The sequence below is a fragment of the Tinamus guttatus genome, unplaced genomic scaffold (assembly GCF_059628265.1).
Source record: "Tinamus guttatus ecotype Peru unplaced genomic scaffold, ASM5962826v1 Tinamus_guttatus_pri_ptg000085l, whole genome shotgun sequence".
Classification (NCBI taxonomy): domain Eukaryota; kingdom Metazoa; phylum Chordata; class Aves; order Tinamiformes; family Tinamidae; genus Tinamus; species Tinamus guttatus.
In genome coordinates this window covers 952,711-975,621 of record NW_028288619.1, presented here as the reverse complement: position 1 = coordinate 975,621, position 22,911 = coordinate 952,711, and the positions used below count along the sequence as shown (strand labels likewise).

The window sequence follows — 22,911 nt, the reverse complement described above, 5'->3', positions numbered from 1 at the left end:
CCGCGTTGCTTCTTGTGGCCTCATCCAAAGACCTACTAAAGGCAGAGGACGATTCACCTACTGAGTCCAAGAGGCTTTCGGTTAGCGTTGACCACATTGGACAGATTTTTTTTATATATATACCAACCCCACCACTCATTCCCATTGCCATGTGATGGTATTTTGAAGAGCATGGAAGATTTGGGATGGCCACCAGTCCAGCCATGCAGAGTTGCCCATGCACAAGGGATGGGCATTTCCCTACTCACTGATATGTAAGATGCAGATCTTCTATTTATTTGCAGTGGGTGGAGGGCACATAATGAGGGGTCATAATCAGACTCCGGATGCAAACATGGGGTTGTCTAGATTTAGGCTGAAATTTGGCCAGCTCAAAGTTCTTCAGACTTCTGGGATTTTTGAGCAATGTTATGAAATGCGACATATGTGAAGACCCATGAGATCTGCAAGAAAACAGCTGCTGCTCCCCCAAGGCTCCCTGACACAGCACCACTTTCTCTGTGCTACCCCACAGGGGACTGTGAATTCATCTTGCACAGGCACAGATTGAGTTTGGCAGACTAGAGAATCCAGCCTTAAATATTTGTCATTGTTGGTGTCAGCACAGGGAAAAGAAAAAAGCAGTTCGGAAGGCTAAATCCAAAGAAAATGTGCAAATCAATTTTACAGTTCCATAAAAAAGGCAAAAGAGCAGTTCACAGCTGGTAAGAAGGAAGGCCTCACTTCTTGGTTTCACTTCCGCCACCAGCTGACATTTATAGGATTACTTATAAACAGTTTTTATAAGAGTCAGTCAAGTCATATTTCACAACACTATCATGAAGCAGAGTAACTTTTGTCATTTTCTAAATGCAAAAGTATGGGATGAGGGACATCATCAGTATATGTCCGGCAGGTATATTAGTGTAAAGCCAAGTGTCTTGTTTGCCGAGAGTAGGAACAACTTACAACAACCCAAAAAGAGGCTTTCAATCTGAGAATGAGCTTCTTGACTATGTTAGATGCCCACATTTTTTAGCAAGCTGCAGGTAGCAGCTTATAGTGCACTTTATTCCTGCTTTAAGCATAATCATTCTGCTAAAGTTTCAATTCACTTAACTGATGATGATGACCAAGTAACTGCTTGTATGAGCCTTTATGGATTACATCCTGTGTCATGAGGAGCTGCTGGTGGAAAATTTTATTTCAAACTTTTCAGAAGAGTGTTTCGTAAGAGACTCAGGACCCGCATCTTAATGGGTGCAGCACCAACCTCTTGCAGAGCATCAATGAACAAACTATCAAGCAAGGAGCTATCTTGCATCGGTGACTGTCAAAGAGCATGTACCACCAAAATTACCGATAGCCCAAAGAGCTCATGGTGCTTATGCCTGCACTTCCTATGTGAAAATCAGTATGAGGAGTGCAGCAGAGAAACATGCACAGAATAGCAATGCAGAAGTGAGAGCAAGAAAAAATACTCAAAAATTACTCCATTAAGAAAAAAAAAAGTGGCTTCACTTTTTTCTCAAAGCACAAGTTGAATTAAGAAAGATTACAATTACTGGGAGATTACCTTGCAATTACTGCTCCACTTCAGAACATGCTGCGGCAACTCCATGGTTCCTACACTCTCTGGAAATGGAGGCAATGGGTCAGTCAAGGGAATCACATTTTTAGGGAGTCCATATGGCCAACGTGGATACAAAACTCCTCTTGAAACACTCCTCTAGAGTGTTTCCTCCTCAAGAATGTGTTTCCTAAGAAAAAATAGTTGGAGAGTCCCTGTGCATCTCCCTTGGGAATTCTTGTCTTCCCAGCTCAAGGTGTCTCTCATCATCTTCCTTCACATGGCAGAGGGATGAGCTAGGTGTCTCCAAAATGTATTTATTGTGTGCTGGCTTTGTTTTAGCGGTGATTTTGAAAGCAGCACTGCTCTTTGTCCCCACAGGAGAGAAACCAAAGAGAAACAAGATAGCTTAGGTTGCATAGCGAGACTTTCACTTTTTAAAACTGCTGGCCATTCTGGAGAGCTGCATTTTCAGGAAGACAAACGACTGCCAGAAGTGTTGCTCACCCTCAAGTCCCTCAGAACGCAATGGGTCTTCTTTGTGCGCATTACCCCCTTTGAAAACAGGGGACCATTTTCCTTCAAGGCATTTTCCGAATCTAAGGGGCATTTGTACTCTGGAGAATAACTGTTTTGTATGCTCAGTTTTGAAGCATACGTTTTAGGCATAGTTTTTCCTGGCAAAACAAGGCCAAAGGAAATTTTCCGGCATGCTTTGAGATGGCGTAGCCACATGAAATGGTGGAATTTTACACCCACAAAACAACCATTTTGAATAGACTAAAGCTGTGCAGGCCTGTGGGAGATGGCAAGCTCTGATGATCACGTCCTACCAGCTCTTTGAAGGTTTAGGATTTCTTTTCTGAATGGCAATGCAGATTCTGGTTTTGTGATCCCGCTCCTCCAACGAGGATTAGAGCCCCCCCATGCTTGCAACATTCTCCCTATGAATGCTATCTAGATGATTGCTCCAGAACTACTACAACTCCAGTGCATGACGCTATAGACTGTGCTTTACCTAAGGGCATATGGCCACATGCATTGATTTTTGACTAAAAAGGAAGAAAAAAGGGAACTGGCACTTGCATGGTGGCAATTTCAGGAAGAGATGAGCAGATCCCAACAGCCACTTGGCAGGAAAATGAACACAACTGTGCAGGAAAAATCTCTGCAGAGGTTTCATGGGGGCTTCCCAAGAGCAGGTTTATAACAGTGAACTCAGTATTATTAATTTATTGCCTTCCAGGGATTCCAGGTACATTTACTAGAGGATGTAGAGTTGATTTAGCCTACACTCAGCTTCACTCCTGGGCAAAGGGGCTCCTGGGGATTTTTTTTTTAATGCAATAAAATAAAAACGTGCGGCTGCGGTCAGTAGAAACTGCAGGCTGTTACTCACCAGTGAAGGTGCCAGCTTCCCCGTTCCAGTTCCTTGTAGCGGGGAAAGCACACGTTAAGGACTTAAGCCATTTCTCCCCTCCCAGTTTAATCTGTCAGCCTCTCCTGGAGGTTTTCATGGTGGGTTGGTGAAGTGACTCACGTCTCACATCTTGCCTTCACCCTCCCTCTTCTGCAGTGCTGCACTCTCCTCCCTCCTTTAAAATACAACCTCCCCAGGCATAGCGCCCCGCTAGCTCCGTCTCCATCGGGTTATTCCTCCGTTTAGGAAAAAAAGACTTGTGTCCAGATATTCAATTGGCATATGTCTCTCCCAAAAAAATAATTAAGCACAGAGATGGGAAATAACTCGATCCAAAGCACACAAGCATCCCCTCGGGCTGGGGCCTGGGGAGGCGCGCGGAGGCCCTGGCGTGGCCCCCACGTTCCTCCTCGAGCAGCGCAGCCACCTTAGTCCCACTGCCTGAAGCACTCGATAACGGAGCACGGGGAGGCCAGGGAGCCTCCAGGCGCACCACGAACGGTAGTGTGAAGGGCTACGGCGTGGTGAGGATCATGGCTTGGTCCCTCCTGGCCCCCCGGCCAAGCCGGTGGTGCCCCATGCGTCTACAAGGCATCACGGAAGGCCCGTGCCGAGTTGCTTGCTCTGCCAGGGGACACAGAGGTCCACCCATCACTACAAGAAGCGCATCCATGCTTGCGCTTCACCAGCGTTGTTTGACCACGCTGAGGGCGGCGCGCGAGCGAGCCCAGCAAGAGCCACACGCTGTGGTGATGCAGTTACCATTGGTCGAATGTGGGTTGCTCAGGGGCAGCTGGGTTAGAAAGCATTGCTGCGGGCATGATATAGTCATATTTTCTGGTCCCTTGAAGTGTGTTTTGAGGAAATTAGCCTCATTACAGAGGTATCCCACAGCACCTACAAGGGCCGCGTTGTAGGCAGGGAGGAGAGCACATGCCAGGCTCATGTACGGGCTGCAAGTGGCACGAGGAGCATGGCCCGCGGTGGGGACCTGCATGGGGACAAGGACACAGGAGGGGAACTTTTCAACACTTTCTGCGCTCGCTCCTTCCTGTGGGAAAGCAGCCACACGCTGCTCCTCTCAGCACAGCAAGCCTGTTCTCCCATATTGGAGGCGAGGGGCGTTTGTGAGGAAGCGGCCATAGCTCTCGTGGGCAGGGAAGACAGCAGACACAAATCAATAGAAAAAAATAACTTCTTTTTATTTACAAAAAAAAAATCCAAATATTGGATGCTGTAAACAAAATTCACAATCTGTTCCCTCTAGAGCCTGTTTTCCGTCAGCTCTTTTTCCGCCTGTGACAAAGCCCATAGTCAAAATGTTCCAAAAGAGCAACCCAAGGAGCAGTTTGCTGCAACAGGATGCCTTGCAGAAGGCAACAGTTGTAAGGAAATCTGAGGGAAAGCAAATCTGCACAGACTCCCACACGCTGCAGAAGCTTTGCAGTGCTTTAGCCAAGCCATCTTGAAATTTACAGGTTTTTTTTTTCTTTTTACGATTTATTTTGTTAGCAAACCATTATTACAACAGCAAAACAGTCACTGATTTCCTTTCTGCTTAAAGAAAACCATACAAAAGTGTATATTCGAATAGGAGATGAATATGCAATTATATCTTGTCCTTTGCTGTGCAGTTTTATCTAACACACTTCATTTTCTCAGTTAAAAAAAAAAAAAGAAAAAAGAAAAAAAAGCTTCTTTTGAACTGGTAAACTGGTAAGAGCCTATGACATGATGCAGACCAAGCATTTAACAGGAGGTATTTACAATATTTGTGTGAAGGCTTTTGTGCAAGGTAAAACAACATCAAAAAACATTTTAAGTATAATATGAAAGAGTAAATAAATATAATCTTTTTGGTGTTATAATTGCCCTTCTATTTTTAAAAGAGATTTTCTTGCATTTTGGGGGATAGCTCAGGAAAAAAAAAAAATCTCATTTCAAAGCTCTCGGTTGTTTTACGATAGCTACCTTTAACCAAGTTGAGCTCCCTGTTGGTTAGCAATAAATTCAGCTGTGGCACAAACAGTTTTAGTGTAATCAGGTCAATGTTTTTAATCAGTTCAGCTCTTTAAAAGGGGCACTGTCTCTCGTAGCAAGTTCTAACCTTCCATCTGATTGGATGGGAAAAAACGAAGTCTACAAAGCAAGAATGCGGTTGTTAACTTTCAAAGTACCAGTGTGCTCAAGAGGAGGCGAAAAGCAGTTTAAGAAAAGTCAGGCTTAATGCAGGGGAAGGTGCGCAAACCACAGAAACAAGCCAGCTTTGAAAAAGGGCTTCTTATTTTACTCTTGGCCTGAACTCATGCCTTCTTCCCACCGCTAACACCAGGAACCTTTTAAACTAGCAGTCAAAGATAACGCAAAGCCCTACCAGTTCCAGCACTCGATCGTTAACATATGCAAAACAGATCTGTAATACCTATATAATATATGTGAAAACATATTATATATGTATCAAAAGGCGAACGCTGAAAGTTGCGGTTTAGCTCAGAGCCCTGCTGCATGCACTAATAGGAAGCTAGCTGCTGTCAATAATTAAAAAAAATAAAATAAAAAATAAAATTTGAGCCTAAAGGAAATAGAATCAAAATTTGCTTTTAAGCAATGGAAGTAAAAAAGGTCCTTCAAAGGAAAAAAAATACATTGTGTCATGTATTATCAGCATTTTGTGGTTGTGGCACTGCTATAGATTCTCAAACCCTTTTAAATAGTGGATGACTCATTTATTTGCTGCAAATAGTTGTGGTAGGAGAAGACATACCACATTACCAGCTGATCCTATTTCCCCAGCCCTCCCCTTGGCTTCTGTTCGAAACCCTCCGAGGAGCTCCGGGCCAGCGCGCTGCTGCGACAAGCGCACTTCCCTCCGGACCTACCCACGGCAGATCCCGGGTTTCGCCATTCCTGAGAAGGGGCATCCCGTCGGGCGCCGCCAGCACGGGAGGATGGGAAGGAAGGTGGGGACAAGGTCTCCCGGCACACAGCGCAGCGCGACAGGCAATGAAACTGCTTTTTTTTATGGTTCCCGGAGAATTCGCAAGGAAGGTGCTTCAGTAAACACACCGGGTTCCTGTTAAATTGCCCTTGGAGATAAAAGTACAAAGCGTGACAAAAATAGATGTGCCTTGGTTGCTCTGCAGGGAAAACGCACTGCTGGGAGACGAGCCCTGTCCCTCACCCTCTTCCCCTGCCTCCTCAAACACTCCACCGAGCCTGCAACCACACAGGTCGCATCGCCTTTCCTTTCCAAAGCCTCAATTCATTCCCCTTTTCCTTTTTTTTTTTCTCCCTTTTTTTTTTTCAATTTTCAGTAAGAAAAAAGCAAAATATTATACTCAAGTGTCGTTTAGTCATTAGGTTTTCAAAGACTAACAAAGAATTTAACACCTTCCGAGGTGTCACTGAAGTGAAAACAACAGCAGAAGTCGATTTTCCTCCTACTGATCTTTTGGGAGAGGAAATGAAAGTGAATAGTTGTTGTTCCAATGTAAAGTGATACCATTTAAATAAAGTACAGTACTGAAATTGTAAATGCAGTGTGACAACCAGATCAAAGATGTTTAATATTTGCACAAAAATATATATATATAATATATATATTTATAAAATATAATTTTAAAGCAATCGTGCAACACTCTTAAAAAGGGTTCATTTCACATTTACTAAATTCTAGTGGTCCTGGAATGCATAACGCATTCTATTAAAATATTCCTTTAAATATTAACAATTAGTGTTCAAATCACCAACTAATACAATATCCTTTAGCTGTCAGGGGGTTTAAATAAACCTATCTTTGATCCACGTTCCACTGAATTGTACATCATGGAGGTATGCAGTCACAACATTAGTGGGTTAAATGTCAAAATGGCATTACAGTACAAAATAGTTTTAAAAAAATTAGCTAGTCATATGTTTCTCCATTTGTGGAATTATTATGGCTCACAAGCAACCCACTGAATTACTGTAATCCTTGTTCTTGCAACCAAAGACATTATCTGAATCCCACCTTAATCCTGACTGGTTCATCTACTCCAATTTTCTCAGGTGTGGGTTAAAACATTCACTGCAAGTTACCCACTATCCTATGATAACCTGTTGCAAATTGGAAAACACCTAGTACTTTATTTAAACATTCCTCAGTTGCTACATTTTTCTCCTAGACCATATTAATATATATTGTGTGTGTGTATATATAGATATACACATATAACATGTACATATATACACACACAAACATATATACACACACGCACACACGTACCTAGGATAATATCACACCGACGTTAACATTAACGCTATACAAGTATTTGCCAAGAAAAAAAAAAAACAGGGCATTTCCTCCACCACTTATTCACAAGCTTATGTTAATTGTTTTGAATCCTTGTGTCCCTGATAAAACAAAATGCATGGTTAAACCACAAAACTATATTTTCTCACTTCAAATTTTATGAAGGCATCAGGCACTTTTGATTACTATTGGTGTGTACAAATATAGTAACATCTTTTTTCTTTTACATATATATATAGTATATATATATACTCTACTGTATCGTCTTTGCTTGGATAATTTATCTGTGAAATCTTTGGTCCTCATGAATATTTTGTTTGCCACAGCTGGTTCTCTTGCATTCTCACATTTTTAAAATGTGAGGCATGCACACAGCTGGAAATAATGGACTTTGTCATCGTACGTGCTTCTGTTTTTATAACTGTACCAATCTACTACTGTTCATTTGGAGCAAGCTGTTTCTGTTAAAGCATTTCTATTCAAGCAAGCTATACATTCTGCAGGATCATTCCATAGGTGGCACTTGCTGCAAGCCCCAAATGCAGTAATTCCAATATACATCTTTATTCAGCTTATCTCTGCTTTATGCCTCTACTTTTAATTCCTGAATATATATAGAAATTTTTATAGTTTTTTTTCATTTTTGTTGTTTTTTTTTGTTTCTTTCATATTCTCCCTTTTGCGGATCCCATTCTAAAGTAAGAATAAAAATTAAGAAAAAAAAAGAAAATAAGGCTTTCCCACCTTCTCTATGCCAAAGCTATGGGAGCAGGAATTGCCACCCCATATTGTCATCAAGCACTCCTCCCTCACTTCTTTCAGGGGAAGCTGTTTGCTTTTAATGACAGGCCTCTTGTGCTCTGGGCGAGGATCCAATTATTGGGGGTTCCTTCTAGATCGTGCTCCCGTTATTTATTAGGAGAACCACAAGCTTTTACCAAGCCCGCAAGCCAGAGCAGATCGTCATTGCACAAAACACCCCGTTTCAGAGGGGCGTCACGGCCCCATCCTACGCGTTAAGGATCGTTCTCCCCACCAGCTCTGCTAATCGCGGTCCTTAATTACAGGGCAGCCAAGTAGAGTACGTGTGCTGCTGGCAAGGGAACACCGTCTGCACCTGGGCAATGTAGTAATTGCTGAAGTTGGCATCTGCTACGTACGGGGCCGGCTGGTAATAGCAGGTGACATTGGCCACATTGGGGATGATATTTTGCTCGGCCAGCACCCGGATGGCCAGCATGGTGATCAGATTAAGAGTCTGTCTCCTCTCATGCCCCATGAGGCACACCGTGCTCTCATTCACCACGCCGTGAAGGGTCATGAGATAGTCATACTTGCGGTCCTCTAATCCCACAAAGTGGTTCTGCAAGTAGGACTCCAGCTTTCTCTGCTGCTCCCCAATGTCCGAGAAGTCAATGAAGAACCTGGAGCACATGTATCTCTGCAGGGACTTAATCTCAGATTCAGAGGCGGCCCTAAAGCCCCTTACCAAGAGGTTGCAGTACTTAAGCAGACCACCTCCTCGGATTTCTTCTGGGTTTCTGGTGGCGATTATCTTGTTGCAGAGGTGATCAAAGGCTTCCTGGAAATCCCCATAGACGCTCTCGCCAATGATGGTCGGGTGAAAAGTTTCAGTCATTGGGTTCTCTGAGCACTCATAAAAAAGCAGCAGGGAGTCTAGCTTGATTTGAAAGGAATCGACACTGAATTCAAACTGCCGCCTCAGAGAGTCCACGAATTTCAGCTCCACATTTTTGCCGCTGTTGTTGGACAAGGAGATGAGACTCCATCGATCCGAATCATTGCAGACTTTCACCATTTTCTGCACATATGCTTCCTACAATCGGAGGGACAAAGTGAGCAAATGAAGACACGGCTGCAAGGGATTTTCCCTGTCGCAGTGTTCGTCTGCGCTCTCCCCCACCTCACCCCCCATCCTGGCCTTTCACGAGGGACTGTCAGGAGCCTCAGACGCAAACCCAAGGAAACATATTTGATGCAGGAGCTCAGAGCGGGGTTATTGCACCGGAGTGATAGGGGAGGACGGTCTTCGCTCGCGCTGTGTGAGGGAAGTATTTTGCAACATTGCTTCTTTCAGGCACTGCTAAATATATCCCTGCACAAGACCGGGGCACACCCACTGGTATCCATGCACTAGCACACAGAAGGTCACTCACTGCTAAAGCAAGATAAGAAATCCTTCTATTTTTTTCCTTTCCTTTTTAAATCATTTTTCAACTCTCTCCCATTCCCTCAAAGGAAAATCAGTTCTGCAAAGCATTTGCTCTCTGTCCTCAGCCTCTGCTTTTACAGTGCAGGTTCTGCAAATCCACCCCATATCCAAGAATAAAGAAAGAAAAAAATCCCTCTTAAAAAAAAAATCCCAAAGGCATTTGGCATCCAGCTTAACTCACTCAAGTGACCTGCCTAGGAGAGCAGGGCACCTGCCCACGCGAGGAAGCCTTCGCTGCAGGACATATTTTCCTGTGCGGGTAGCGAGGCCCGCGACGGCGCTAGGGACAGCGAGGGCGCTTTCTCTCGCCCCTCCACGCGAGCTCCCCGCGAGCGCGCGTAGGGGGACCCCACGAGCGCGGCTGTACCTTGAGCGTGAGCGGCGTGATCTTCTCCTTGTTGACGCCCTCGGGCAAGAAATCCAAGAGGCAGTCCAAGACCACGTCCTTGACGGTCTGGAACTCGGCCTCGCCTTTGAGGTCGGCGCAGAAGATGAGGTCGAGGTCCTTGTAGCCGAGGCCGCTGTGCTGGTGCAGGACGTGGCTGGCGGCCGAGCCGTTGAGGCGCACGTCGCGCACGCCGATGCCGCGCAGCGCCAGCCGCCTCCGCACCACCTTGACGATGCGGCGCGGCTGCATGGCGAGCGTGGGGAAGTTGCCGCGGCCGTGGATGGGGATAGTCTCGCCCAGGATGCGGTCCAGCCGCTGCACTTGCTCCCAGCTCAGCACGTTGCAGTGCGCGCTCTCGCCGCAGCCCGCGCAAGTCCCGCCGTCCTCGGCCATGGCCCCGCGCTGCGCAAGGGTCGCGAGGGGACGGGGAAGCCGCGCTCAGCGCAAAAACGGGGGCAGAAGCTGCGCGCGTGCGGGAGGCGCCGCTCCGCGCTGCTCCGCGCCGGGCCGGCTGCCGCCGCGTGCGGAGCCGCCGCGCTTCTGCCCGCGGACGGTGCCCGGTAGTTTTTATACGGGGTTTTTCCGCTCTTCCGGGGCTCCCAGTCACGGCGCGCCCGCGTCCCGCCCCCTCCATCTGCATGGACGGGGCCCCCGGACCGCCCACGCCGCGCGCGCCCACGGGCCGCGCCGCCCGCCCCGCCGCGCCGCTCCGCGCCCGCGGGACGCCCGCCCCGAGCGCGGCAGCCGGGGGCAGCCCCCGGCGACCCCCGAACACGCACAGAGCCCGCGGCCGCAGCGCGGGCGGGCGCGGAGCCGCCTCCCCGCGCGACCCCCGGCAGCCCCGCCGCGAAGCGCCCGGCTGCGTGCGCGGGGGGATCGTGACACCCGTGCCCGCCAAGGCGGAACCTGGGGGGTTCTGGCCGCCTTTGCAGCTTTCCACCTGCTCCCGCCCGGTCCCCCCCGCGCGCGCACCTCGCGCTTCCTCGTGCGCCCCCTTCTCGAAAAAAAAGGGAGATTTCTTTTTTTTTTTTGGGGGGGGGGGGGCACTCCACGTTCCGAGCCCGCAGTGGGCGGCTGCAAAGCGCGGAGCACGCGGCGCTTTTTGTGGGGCTGGGGGCGCAGCGCCCCGCGGGGTTGGGGGGACACGGCGCCCCCCCCGCGCCGTTCCGCGCCGTTCCGCGCCGCGGGGGGGGCGGTCGCGGCTGCGTCACGGCCCCGGCGCTCCGTGACGCGCGCCCCGCCGCGCCAATGGCGCCGCGCGCCCCGTGACGCGCGCGGGAACGGGCCGGGCCCCCCCGAGGGTGCCCGTGTCCCGTCCCCCGCCCCCGACGGGGTGTCCACCCCGGGGGGCACCGCGAACCGGTACCGGGGAGGCCAGGGGGGTCCCCACGGCGAGCGCCCCCACGCGCGGTAAGAGCGGGGAAGCGCCTCCCCCCCCCGCCCAGCAGCGGCGCAGCCGCGTGGCGCGGGCGCCCCCTGGCGGGCGCGGGGCGGCCGCGGCCCCGCGCAAAGTGCGCCGGGGTGGGGGGGAGGGGGGCGTTATTGAGGCGCTGGATTTGGGGGCGCCGGGGGGGCTGCGCCCCCTGCTCCTGCTGCCAGCGGCTCCGGCCGTCCAGAGGAGCCTGTTGGGAAGGCCGGGAAGAGCTTTGTGCTGCCTCGTGCCAGTGCGCTTATCAAATATATATAGAGAGAGAGAAAGAGAAAGAAAGACAAAAAGGCAGCAAGCTTTTACAACCTGAATTCTTGCAAGCAGCACGAGCAGTCCACGTCTCTGCTGTTCGAGCCCGTTTGCTTATTTAAAATAAATATTCATACTGAGAGGGGCTTGCCGGGGGCAGCATGGGCTCGGGTCCCCCAGCCGCGTGCCCCGGGTCTCCGTGGGGTGGATGCCACGGCAGCCCCCGAGCAGCACCTATCAGCGCACTTAAGGACGTGTTCAGGGAGCTCAGGGAGGCTAAAAGGCAGCCAGGAGGAGGAATTCCTGCTTCTCCACCTTGCTTCACCAACCCGCAGCTCACCTTGATACGCACGCTCTAATATTTGACAGCAATTCAAATTGCTTCAAAATAAGAAAGGAGACTTTCTTATTTTGAAGCAAGTCAGCAGGATCACTGAAGCTGGATAAGCGATTTCCCGAGCAAAGGTGAAGGTCAGAGCCGTCGCCTCCTCACACGTGCAGCGAGGCCATCCCCTCAGTCCCGGAGAACAGAACGGTTGAGGTTGGAAGGGACCTCTAGAGATCATCCAGGCTAGAAGCAGCTGGCATCTCATCTGACTCGTGTTTCTTATCCTGTTGCATTGAAATTTTACCAGCATTTCAGATACTGCAGGCTGTATTGGTGCATTTGCAGGGGCCAGTAGGATTTAATATTGTTTTATATGCACCGTGTTTCATTCTTCCACAAAGTGTGACTTATAACCTGTTCCTCTGAACTTGTTACCACTCACAGCTCAAAGAAGGAAAATAAGTCGACGACACTCATTTTTCCTTGTCAAAGACGTAGTTAGGAAGGAATTCATTTACACTCCGTGTATTTGCTAAAGGAGCAATGCTGGCCAAGCTCTTATCTTGCAATCCCTTTCTTAGTGTAAGACACCTGCAGGTTAGGTCCCACTCACTTGATACACGAGGAGACATCATTTCCAGGCAGAATCCTAACATTTACACTTTTTTTTTTTTTTTAGTTCAGAAGGATACATAGGAGTTTGATCATCATGCTTTTTATATCCATGAAGTCTTAGTTAATCAACATGCAATTCTATTCACATCTCTTCCCATAATTAATGCACACTCCATGGATGATTTATTTTTTTTCCTCTGTCTAAAGTAGCAAATAGAACATTATTAGCAAAGGCGTACCTGAAAACTGAGTGCAGACTGCAGAAGAATATATCCTGAGCATATACCTCAGAAGGTATAAGAATGTGCAATTGGGAAAGAAAAACTGTTAAAAAAAAAAACCCTTTGGCTGCGTCTATGTTAGCTTGCAGTTAGGTGCACTGGGCCCAGATCCACAGAGGAAAACAGCAGTTTTTGAGTTCCCTGCACCTGAACGGGCCGGTTGCTTTGGACTATGTTTTGTCCGGCTCCTAGGGACTGAGCATCCCCTTCCTCTGAGAAGCACAATAGTATGATGGTTATATCCTAAAAAGTTCTGGTAATATCCTTCCTTCTCTTAGGCGTTTCTTTCCAATTCTTTATTAATAGCGGCTATTCATGATGGAGAGAGAAATGGCAGGTACAGCCACAATGCTTTTTCTTAATGAAAATGTTTCTCTTGGGGACATTAAAAATTAAAATGGATGTCCAGTACGTTAAAAAAGGAGAAGAGCAATAGGCTGTAGCAAGACGAGCACTGAGAGGAGCATTTCCACTAGGCAGGCGATGCCTCCAGCGCAGGCGGACAGCGCAGCCTGGGGAGCCTCCGGCCCCTTGGTGGGAGCTCCAGACACACCGCGAGGCAGCACCCCCCAGGCCTATACAAAAGGAGACTTTTACACAATTTTTTGTGGTTGTTCTCTGCTTGCTGAACATGGGAAGACACAGTCTGTCATCTATAACCTTCTTAATATTTTTCACTGCACTGCTAAGCAATTTGTGTGTTGGAAACAGCTGATAAATAGATCCTAGCTTCCACCCCACAGGTTGAACTTCTCAGCTCATCTCTAGGTGCAAATTTTGGGGAAGTTGAGACTGTTGTGCCATTTTCTCTTCCTTCACATTGCTGTTGTGCTCCTGGAGGCTGCTCAGTGCAACCTTGGGCTCCATCCCTCCTCTCCCTTTGTAGCAGAACTAGGTGAAGATCAGATGTGCTGGGTTTGTTATGACCCTTTTCTGTGAGGTTATATAGCTCACTAGAGAGCTCCAAGATGCTGGGGAAGTTTTTTGCATCAGCGCTCCAGTCTTAGTTCAGAACTCTTTTCAAAGACCTGTCTTTCTTACACATGCACAAGGAAGTCCTCTGATACCTGCATATCCTGGAGTTAGCACTGATTCATTTCCAAGATTTACTTCTTTGTTTGATACAATTAAAATTACTATATTTTTCACTTGAATAGTCTCTGAGCATTACTGTAGACAAAAGAGACTTCAAAACTAATGTTCTTTAAATAAAATGAAAATCAGTTATTTACAAAATGATCTTTCAAAGATAAAGAGAAGAAATCTTTGTGCTTTCAAAGTACTACAGTTATATTATTTTCCCTCTGCCAGCTTTTACTGGAAAGATGTTTTACTCATCCTGGGAAAAATGTCAATGTTTGGATTAAATCCTGTACTGTCTTGAAAAGGTACAGTTTAAAGTAGGCCAAATTATCAGAATTTTCTGATGAGACTGCCAGTAGCTTTTTGCAATTCTGCTGAGAAAGTGTGTGCTAAACGAAACAGTAGCGTCCAACATGTGCATTGCTGCAACAAATACAGGCCAAAGCGGAGCTCAGGGCACCAGGCACTTTGCACAGATCTATTAAAAGACACATTCCGGCCTAATCCAAAGCATTTATAGCCAAAATGCATCAGTAAATAGCAAAAATAGTAAATCCATCATTTGCTTCAGGCACAGGAGGGAGCGGAGGTCTCGGCGGCTCAGGACAAGGCAGGGGCTGCAGCCCCTCCTGAGCATCACCTGAACATCCCCCGCAGCGCGCAGAGCTGGGAGGAATCCCGCTGTCCTCCTGCAAGCCGGGCAAGGCCATCCCACCCTAACAGGCAAGGAAAGATGCAGTCCTGGCATGCTCCTCCGTCCGAGTTCACCTGCAAAAAGTAGTTGTGCCCTGCTGTTCTGGTTCCGCCTATTACCTAGCAATACTGGTCCCTTGTACTCAAATGCAATTAAAATGAACTCTACAAAGTATTCCTCATCATCTCGGACAGGAGGATAAGGCTTTTTTTTTTTTTTTTAAGAGACTACATTTTCCATCTGTATGTGAGAGCTGAAAGCCTCAGCTCTCCTACCCACATAGGAAAGACAAAGCCCCAGTGTTTCATGACTCATGCGTTCATGCAATCCCTGTTGTACATGACTGATAGAGTTTTATTGCCGATTTTAGTTTTCCATGTTTTGTTTATTCTACGATGCATTAAGCTCATGCGGGAATACTCCAGCGGATTTCAGCAATTTAATCAGGAGAGCTGGAGAAATACATCATTTCAGAGTTAAACAAGCTGTTCTGCATTTGGAACAGTAAACTGTAATATGAAAATACAGAATGTGAGCTATCAGAGAAATTGGGTTACTGTTCATTCAATCACAATTGGATTCATAGAGTCAAAGCCACAATTTAGATTCACCTACTACATAAGAAAAGCCGTGGCATTTTGCCAAGTACTGTCTGTGTTGGTGATGTCAGAACATGACTCCTGATGGAGTTAGGGCACATCTCAGTTTTGATTTAAAGTCGATAAGTGGTGAGAAATTAACTATATTCTTAGAGAGAATTGCTCTACTACCTCATTACCCTCACCATTAAAAAAGGGTGCATAATATTCCTAGTCAGAGGGCATGTTTACACAGAACGGATTTGTTTGTACTAAATTCAGTTGCTGTACATTGACATGATATATATCCACAGGATACAATTCTCAGCAGCTATCAGAAAGTGAGATACACATATTCTGTGCTCCTGTTTGAGACTGCCCATTAAACTAATGCTTAGAAATGTCTGGGCAGAGGCACAACATAAGTGCTTAAGCTGACATCCCTCACTGCTGTACATCTCACCCAAGCTGAACTCTTCAGGTCTCCTGCCGATAGCGACCGGCTGTGATGGAAGGTCACTTTTCCTCTAGCTGCTCCTGGGGTCTGGTCTGTTTGCAGTTGCACATATGTCAACAGCCAACACAAGAACGCAACCCAACACCAGAGGACAAAATTGGGAGCAGACCATGCACGTGGGCCCACAGCCAAACCACAGTGGAGCAGAAGGACGAGCGAGGCCTCTTCCAAGCAAACAAAGAACTGGAAGGTGCCACAGTCCATTTGTGCTCATTAGGAGAGACAAGTAGTCTCTCTGGTGGCTCCAGTGTGCCACCATCTGAAAATCGCTTTTTATGGCTTTAGCCAACAGTAATTTTTCTGGTAGCCATCAGGTACTGCCAAACTGGGCCAATGTTCACTGCTCTCCCATCTGGCTTCTGGCCTTGCCTTGGCATTCCCAAAATGGCAAACAGTCAGGAAGGATCTGTTCTGGTTTTTATATTTCTCATTCTACAGCCAAGCTGTCGCCCAATAAATAATGTGTCAGCCCTTTCTTCTTCTGTTTCCTTAATCCTTTCTTTCTGATCGCAGGTCATTTTCAGCCATCTGCATGCTACTGCTGGCAGTTGCAGCAAGGATCTGGTTGGGAACTACACTGCTGTGATAAATAAGGATGTACTCATGCACTTTACCAAAGCACCCACGCAAACCATGCCTGTGGTCTGTGTCCTCTTCTGTCAGAGAAGAGTGTTTAACCAGTGAGCATGGAGAATAGAGAAAACAGTCAATTTATGAAGTACCTTTCAAAGCAAAAGTAAGATATGCTGCATAAACTTTTTTCCAGGTAGAAAGGGGAGCACATCACGAGTACAAAAAGGCATTCTTTTCCCATGCAACATTTCTCTTCCAGACATGAAAATGCTATGGATGAATCAGGCTACCTGCCTGCCCTATACTCAGAAGGGCAGAAAGCTAATTCTGAAGAGGAAAAAAATAGTCTTTGCTGCCACCGCTTTCACTGAGATCCCGTAGGATCCCCAGTGGAGCAGACTGCATCGATGGCCATTGCCTCTCCCAGCTGCTGTTAACCCAAGACAAGGCAGGGGCTGTGGGACTCCAGCCCTCCCTCAGCATCACCAACAGCAGCAGTATTTACTATTGGGAGACATGGGCCATTGCCACAGCTGTGATCCAGTTTTAGGATCTAAGGCTACTTAACTATTGCTACTCAGGGTGAAAAGTTGCTGCTTTCCTGCATTGCTGGAGCTCTCTGTGTTGCTGGACCGTAATGCTCCTCACTGAACTTTGTCACAGCTCTTGGAGACCTCAGAACTCAGCAAGACCTATGAGGCAGGAGCCTTTTCCCGACGGCGCAAGTGCTGCCCTCAGCTCCTGCTCCCGGTCCCTGCCCCGTTCGGAGCTCAGCGGCAGCCCCAGCCTCGTCAGCGCAGAAGCAGCCGGCCTCTTCGCCTCTTCCTCAGAGCAGCCCTTCCTGGCTCCTGCGTCCTGCTGAGCTCAGCAGCCACCCAGCTGAGCTCTGAACTGTAAGCTGGCTTTGTGCGCTGATAAAAATAGTAAGGCACGAAGAATGTTAACACTGAAATAAGGGCAAACGTGGCCTATCTGTTCCTTTTTTTCTCCTGTGAAGCTACAGGGGCAAAGACTAGAATTCCACACACAGAAATGCTCTCTCAGCCACGGCACTGCACCACTCCTACACTTCTTGCTTGTCCCAGGACAGGCCTCTCAGGCATGCAAAGTTTCGAGTAGACTCAGCTGAGGAAGACAGAGGCATCCCAGAGCGTAACCCCAGCCTCATAGGAAGGATCTGAACTGGGAAAGGAGCCTTTATTTCTAGCTCTGATATTTGGATGTTCCCCATCACAGTGGATATCTTTTAAGATGGCTCCTCTGACTTGATGCTGAGCCAAAAATACAAAGAACAGTTTGTGAAATTTCATCCTTTTGAAACAGAGCCCTGAGCTCGCCTCCTACTCAGACCAAAGCCTAATCTTATCCTGAGCAACAGCCTCGGCTCACTGCAGGTCCGGGTAATACTGTCTCGGGTCTTTCCTGACATTGAGGAATTTCACTGTGGTTGTAACATTGGGCATCTGCAAATGCAGCTGCTTGCCACAGTCCCATGAAGTGACCTGATGAATGAAATCAGAGTGAATGGGATACAAATATTATCAGTCCTTTTTTTTTTTTTTTTTTTTTCTTCTCTTCAGGAGATCAGCCTTGCCTCTCAGTATTAACTCTCAGAGGCTCTTGCTCATCAGGGTAGCATTTGTTTCATTTGCCACACACAGTTCCAAGTAGCACTTTGCCAGGGAGACCTGTTGTCCAAATGCAGAAACTCAAAGAAAGATTTATATTCCACATGCCAGGTTTTGCTCTCCTTCCTACTAGAATAACCAGGCAGGGTTTTGGCTCTGGAGACACAGACACGTATTGGGACACAAACTGCACTTCTGCACAGAAGGCTCAGCACATGCCCCTGGGTTATTCCTGACCTGTGCAGGACAGCTTATTCCCCCAAAAGTCCCTGCCCATAGTTTTGGGGTATTGTTTTGATAAGACCTTGTGCTTCTGACCTGCCCAATGATGAGTCAATATCTTACGAAAAAGCTCTCCCATGCTAGGCATTGGTCTCCCAACAGGAATTCCTTTCTCTGCAAGGAATGAGCGGTATATTATTCCATTTTTTGCTGATTACATCACACTGTATACCTGAGACAGATGATACATATATTTTTATCATTTCAAGTACCCACTGCATAATTTAAGGCACTTTATTACTATGAGAATTTGCACTTTGATTGCTATTAAGGAACACATGCCCCATAAATGTTTTTATACCATGCACCATTCCAGCATCTGCCTTAAATTACATTACCCATGTAGGTAAATCAGTAAAATTTTAAAAGCAGCTGATCTCCTGCAGGCAAAGAAGTGACTGGTTTTCCGCATTAATTAATTGAAGTGTGCAACTTCATCCTCTGCATAAACCTAGCACTTTGTTATGAACCACACTGATGGACGTGCCCACAAATCAAACAAGATCCAATTCCACTGCACCGCCCACATGAAAAAGCAGATCAGTAGATGTAGCCCATAGATGATCAACCAGGGGCTGGGAGGGAAGGGCCTTCTAGGCGCGCTTGCAGCTTGCCATGCTACTTACTGTACTTACTACCCTCACATTGCTTATGTGCTTATGCTCTGAAAGCTCAAGATTACCCAATGCCCTTTAAAACACCACACCTGGCAAGTGCACAAAGCCAGGGATGAGGAAAACTGCTCCCCGCAAACAGCAAAATGGAAGTAGAGGTCAAAAAATAGCCTGGAAGTGATTTTGCCATTTTGTCTCTAATAAACTGTAATCCCGAGCTGATTTGTTTTTAAGAAGTCATGGCATCATTCCAAAGGGCTGCATGTTCCAGCTATCCATTTCCTCTGGTCTTTTTATCATGGCTGCAGCTGAACTTTTAAGCCAGATCATCCCAATTTACCAGGCATGAGATTATTGTATTGTGCAAAACGAAGCAGTGAATTTAAAAATAACCACGTTGGTAGATGTGGTCAGCTGCTTTAAGGCTTAGTTAGGGGTTTATATGTCATTTACAAGCACTTGACTTCTAGAATGGGCCATTCAGTAAGTCTGTGCTGTGGGAAGCAGTGAAATACAGAACCTTTTTTGTTTTTCGTAAGTCAATGCACAATATTGAAGAATGGGGGAAAACAAAACAAAACAAACCAAAAAAAAAAAGAGGCATGCTTTTTTGATGAATGAACAGGTCCTTTAATTCTTTAATGTTACACTGAACATCCAGTAGTGTACTTGCATACACTTGGCTCAACTTAGCTCGAAATATTTATACTGTGTATTTATTATACTGTACCATACAGTGCACTGCATCAAACCCAGGGTCCACAAAGCCAGAAGTCATGAAACCCAACCATATAAAGAAATGGCAGGTGAAATTTCAAAAATCTCATTTCCTATTGGTTTATTTCTATTTTCAAAATGCATTTTTAAATGTGAGCAATTTTAGCTACAGAATTAGGTCAAAAATGAGAGATCTTTCATCATTCGAGAGAAAGAAAGGAAAGTCCCAAGACGAGAGTAGCTTCTTGCTCCTTAAACTTATCATTTTAGACATGAAAAACATTTGTTTCTCAAATTATTTCTTTTTCCAAAAGAGACTTGATTCTTCCTTTTTATTCCTGGGGAAGCACGACACATTTAAGTGCAGTTCATAATTTCACTATACCTACTAATGAAGAACACATTTGAGGCCTCAGACATAAGCCAAACAACTAAAGTCATATGGCAGCAGAAGCTGTTCACATATCTTAAATTTCTCTTATTCATCATCTCTTTTTCCTGTATAAGTATTTATATTATTTCCTAAGGAAAGAGTACTATCTACAGTCTTCCAACCCAAATTTAGTGCAAAAGGAGATTACTTCACATTTCTCTTGTGCTTTTGAAAAGAGGATCTTTAACTAATTTCATATGTTTTGGATTCATTAACAATTCATCACAAGGCATGTAGAGTTTAATGTACCATTTTGCAGTTGGATATTGTTATCTTTTCTTCACATACTGTATTAAAAAGACTGCCTACTCACTCCAGTTAGTACAAATGCAGCACGTTACCCTTAAACATCTGTCAGGTTTTCCACCACTTTGTTTAAAATATCCATCGAGTGTTGCCCATTCTAATTCTTAAGGAGAGCCAGAAACTGTAAGTAGGTGTTATTTAATTGTATCCATTAAACAAATATGCCTCAATACTCCAGAAGAAGGGCTCAGGATTTTAAACTTCCGTATAGGTGATTTCACTTCTAATTCTATAGATTTTAACCTTAGATTTATATATATATAATAATATAACATATGTATAATATTATATATATAAAAACACTATTTTAACTATAGAATTATATAAATAAGGAATATATAAAATATAGAATCCCTTCACCCCAGTCCTTCCTCCCCTGGCCAGAAGGAACCTGCTCCTTTAGAGCACCTTCCCTTTCCGCAGGGTCCTGGAAGCGGTGGCGGATAACGTGGCCGGGGAGCCCAGCATCGCGCGCCGCAGCTCCATGCAGAACAGGGCACTGGGCAAGGTGACACACCAACTGCATGGGCAGATTATTTCGGGCAGCTCAGGCGAAAACATATCCATTGTTTAACAGTCCACAGAGTCACCTTGGTGCCCCTGCCAACCGTTGTCCTATTATACGCACACCTTGCAAGGACGCAGCTCCTTGGGTTTCATCTGATATATAAATATCAGTCAAAACGCCTTTTATAAACACCTCCTCTCCTTCCTCTTCTCCCTCCCTATCCTGCTCCTAAGATATGGCTTTTTGCAGGGTGAACTCTGCCTGTCATAGACATAAACCACATCATTCCAGGGCAAATAATAAAGTTTTGAAAGGTATAAGGATGGTTAGTAGTGCAGTTAAAATAACTAACTAAATAAATAAATAGAAAGGGTGGGAGGCAGCTATGTATCTACTGGTAGGTACAAAACTCATGTAGCATTGCCTACAGCCTCCAAACACACTTCTGCTATCCATCCTCCAGTAACTTGAGTGCCCTTCCCTTCATGTAGTTGTGTCTTTACCCTCAGTGTTCACCTTCCACTATATTTAAGTCATCTCACTGATTTCATAACTTACCCTCTGGGGCCTCACAATCACAGCAAGTAGTGCAGTGTCTGCAACAGCTATTTTCATGAGGCTTCCTGCCATGCAGGGGGTCCCAGTTCCTCCAAGAACATTGCTAGGCTGGAAAAAAAAAAAGTGAGGATCATAAATACAAACACATGATTAGCCCCGTCTGTCTGCCCCACCTGCAGTCACAAAACTGGAGACCTGGGGTTTTGACAGGATGCCTGGGCTCTGGCATACCAAAATCTAGTGCCATGGTTAGCAGGAAGATCTGAGGCTGTGCAATTTAAATGCCACCTGGGTACTGGAGTAACTGGGAGCACATCTCTCAGGGAAACATTCAGGAACAAGATGGCATTTGCTTATCAACTCTTCTGCCTTTCTGCCTGGGTACTTCATGTCAGAGCAATGGAGGTCTGTCATTCATAACAGTAATCTGGTGCCAATCCTGTAAAAACTTCCTTTTAGCAGAGATAAGATAATGCAGTCTAACAGTTCTTTAACTAAATAGGATTAATTAGCAGGAAGCTGACTGCTTAATTCACCACTGACCTGTAAAACCTAGTAAGAATGAGGTCACTGGGAATAATGGAGCTATTTAGGAGTTTAGGTCAAACTCTAATAACAGAAAACACCCTTTATAGATCACTCTGATATAATAATATTTGGGGTAAGAAAATATCGCTTATTAAGGAGAGATCTAATCTTTAAAATAGTGCGCTCTGTATACTCAAAAGGGCAATCCTTCCAAAACAAACAATTGCAACATCTAAGCATTCAGTATCAGTGGACACCAGACTTCGACATTCAAATCCATCAGGTTTTAATATCCTTCTTCCTTTTTTTTTTAGTTTTTATATATAAAGCTCACTTTTTGGTGGCCTAAAGATCTTGCAGAAGCTCCATATTGTGAGAGTCATATTTCATGCTTCACCATCATTTCTCTGTTCCTATGATTTTGACTAAGTTAGGGTTTTTTTAAGACCAGAAGAAATAAACAGTGTGCATACACTTCCACAGCTCCCAGGTTGCTTTCAGCTTCTATCTTCTTTTTTACTTGGACTTTTTGACAATAGTTGTCAGTAAGGGTCGGTTTCTTGCACTAATACACATGTGTATCAACAGTATTTCTGCCAAAACTGTATTTCTGCTTTCACTCAGGAATCTCTAATGTCTTCTCTAAAATTATGCCCTATCTTCTTACTATATTCTTTAAAGTCAGGAATATCAGGCTAGATTTCAATTGATTTACTCGCTATAGTGTAAACCATTTTTCCAAAGAGGTAAGTGCAAAGCCATTTGCAGATCAGAAAAACCACCTGAAACAGCCACTCTCAGAAGATAACTGCACCTATTTTAGAACAATGTGATCATGTAAAATCCAGACACAACCTTTGAGTTACAAAATAGTCAAGAAAATGTTGATTATGACATGTCACGTCTATTCACATTTCTATTTCCAAAGAGAGGGATGAATGGTTACCCCTTAGCTATCCATCTGGGAACAAAAAGATTTTCCTCTTTAATTTTTTCCTTTATTATTCCCTCCATCTTCAAAGCCTTCATGTAGTAACTGGCTAGCATCCACCCTCTGCCTGCCAAGGAGCTTGAACATATTCCTCAAGATGGCCAAAAAGGTCATTATG

General features: G+C 45.7%; 1 protein-coding gene across 1 annotated transcript; it reads right to left on the bottom strand.

Moving 5' to 3' along the window:
- Window positions 1-6,293: 6,293 nt before the first annotated feature.
- On the bottom strand, window positions 6,294-10,313 carry TENT5A (terminal nucleotidyltransferase 5A). Its single transcript, XM_010217646.2, has 2 exons — window positions 9,861-10,313; window positions 6,294-9,097 (listed from the first exon to the last, which is right to left on the bottom strand). The coding sequence occupies exons 1-2, from the start codon at window positions 10,272-10,274 to the stop codon at window positions 8,318-8,320; spliced, it is 1,194 nt and encodes a 397-aa protein (XP_010215948.2). The 5' UTR covers window positions 10,275-10,313; the 3' UTR covers window positions 6,294-8,317.
- Window positions 10,314-22,911: the final 12,598 nt, after the last annotated feature.

Bases quoted from the DNA above. Each gene is read 5' to 3' on its own strand.
- TENT5A (XM_010217646.2), bottom strand. From the start codon at position 10,274: ATGGCCGAGGACGGCGGGACTTGCGCGGGCTGCGGCGAGAGCGCGCAC. The intron at 9,098-9,860 runs GTACAGCCGCGC...CTCCGATTGTAG, and splicing joins TCACGCCGCTCACGCTCAAG to GAAGCATATGTGCAGAAAAT.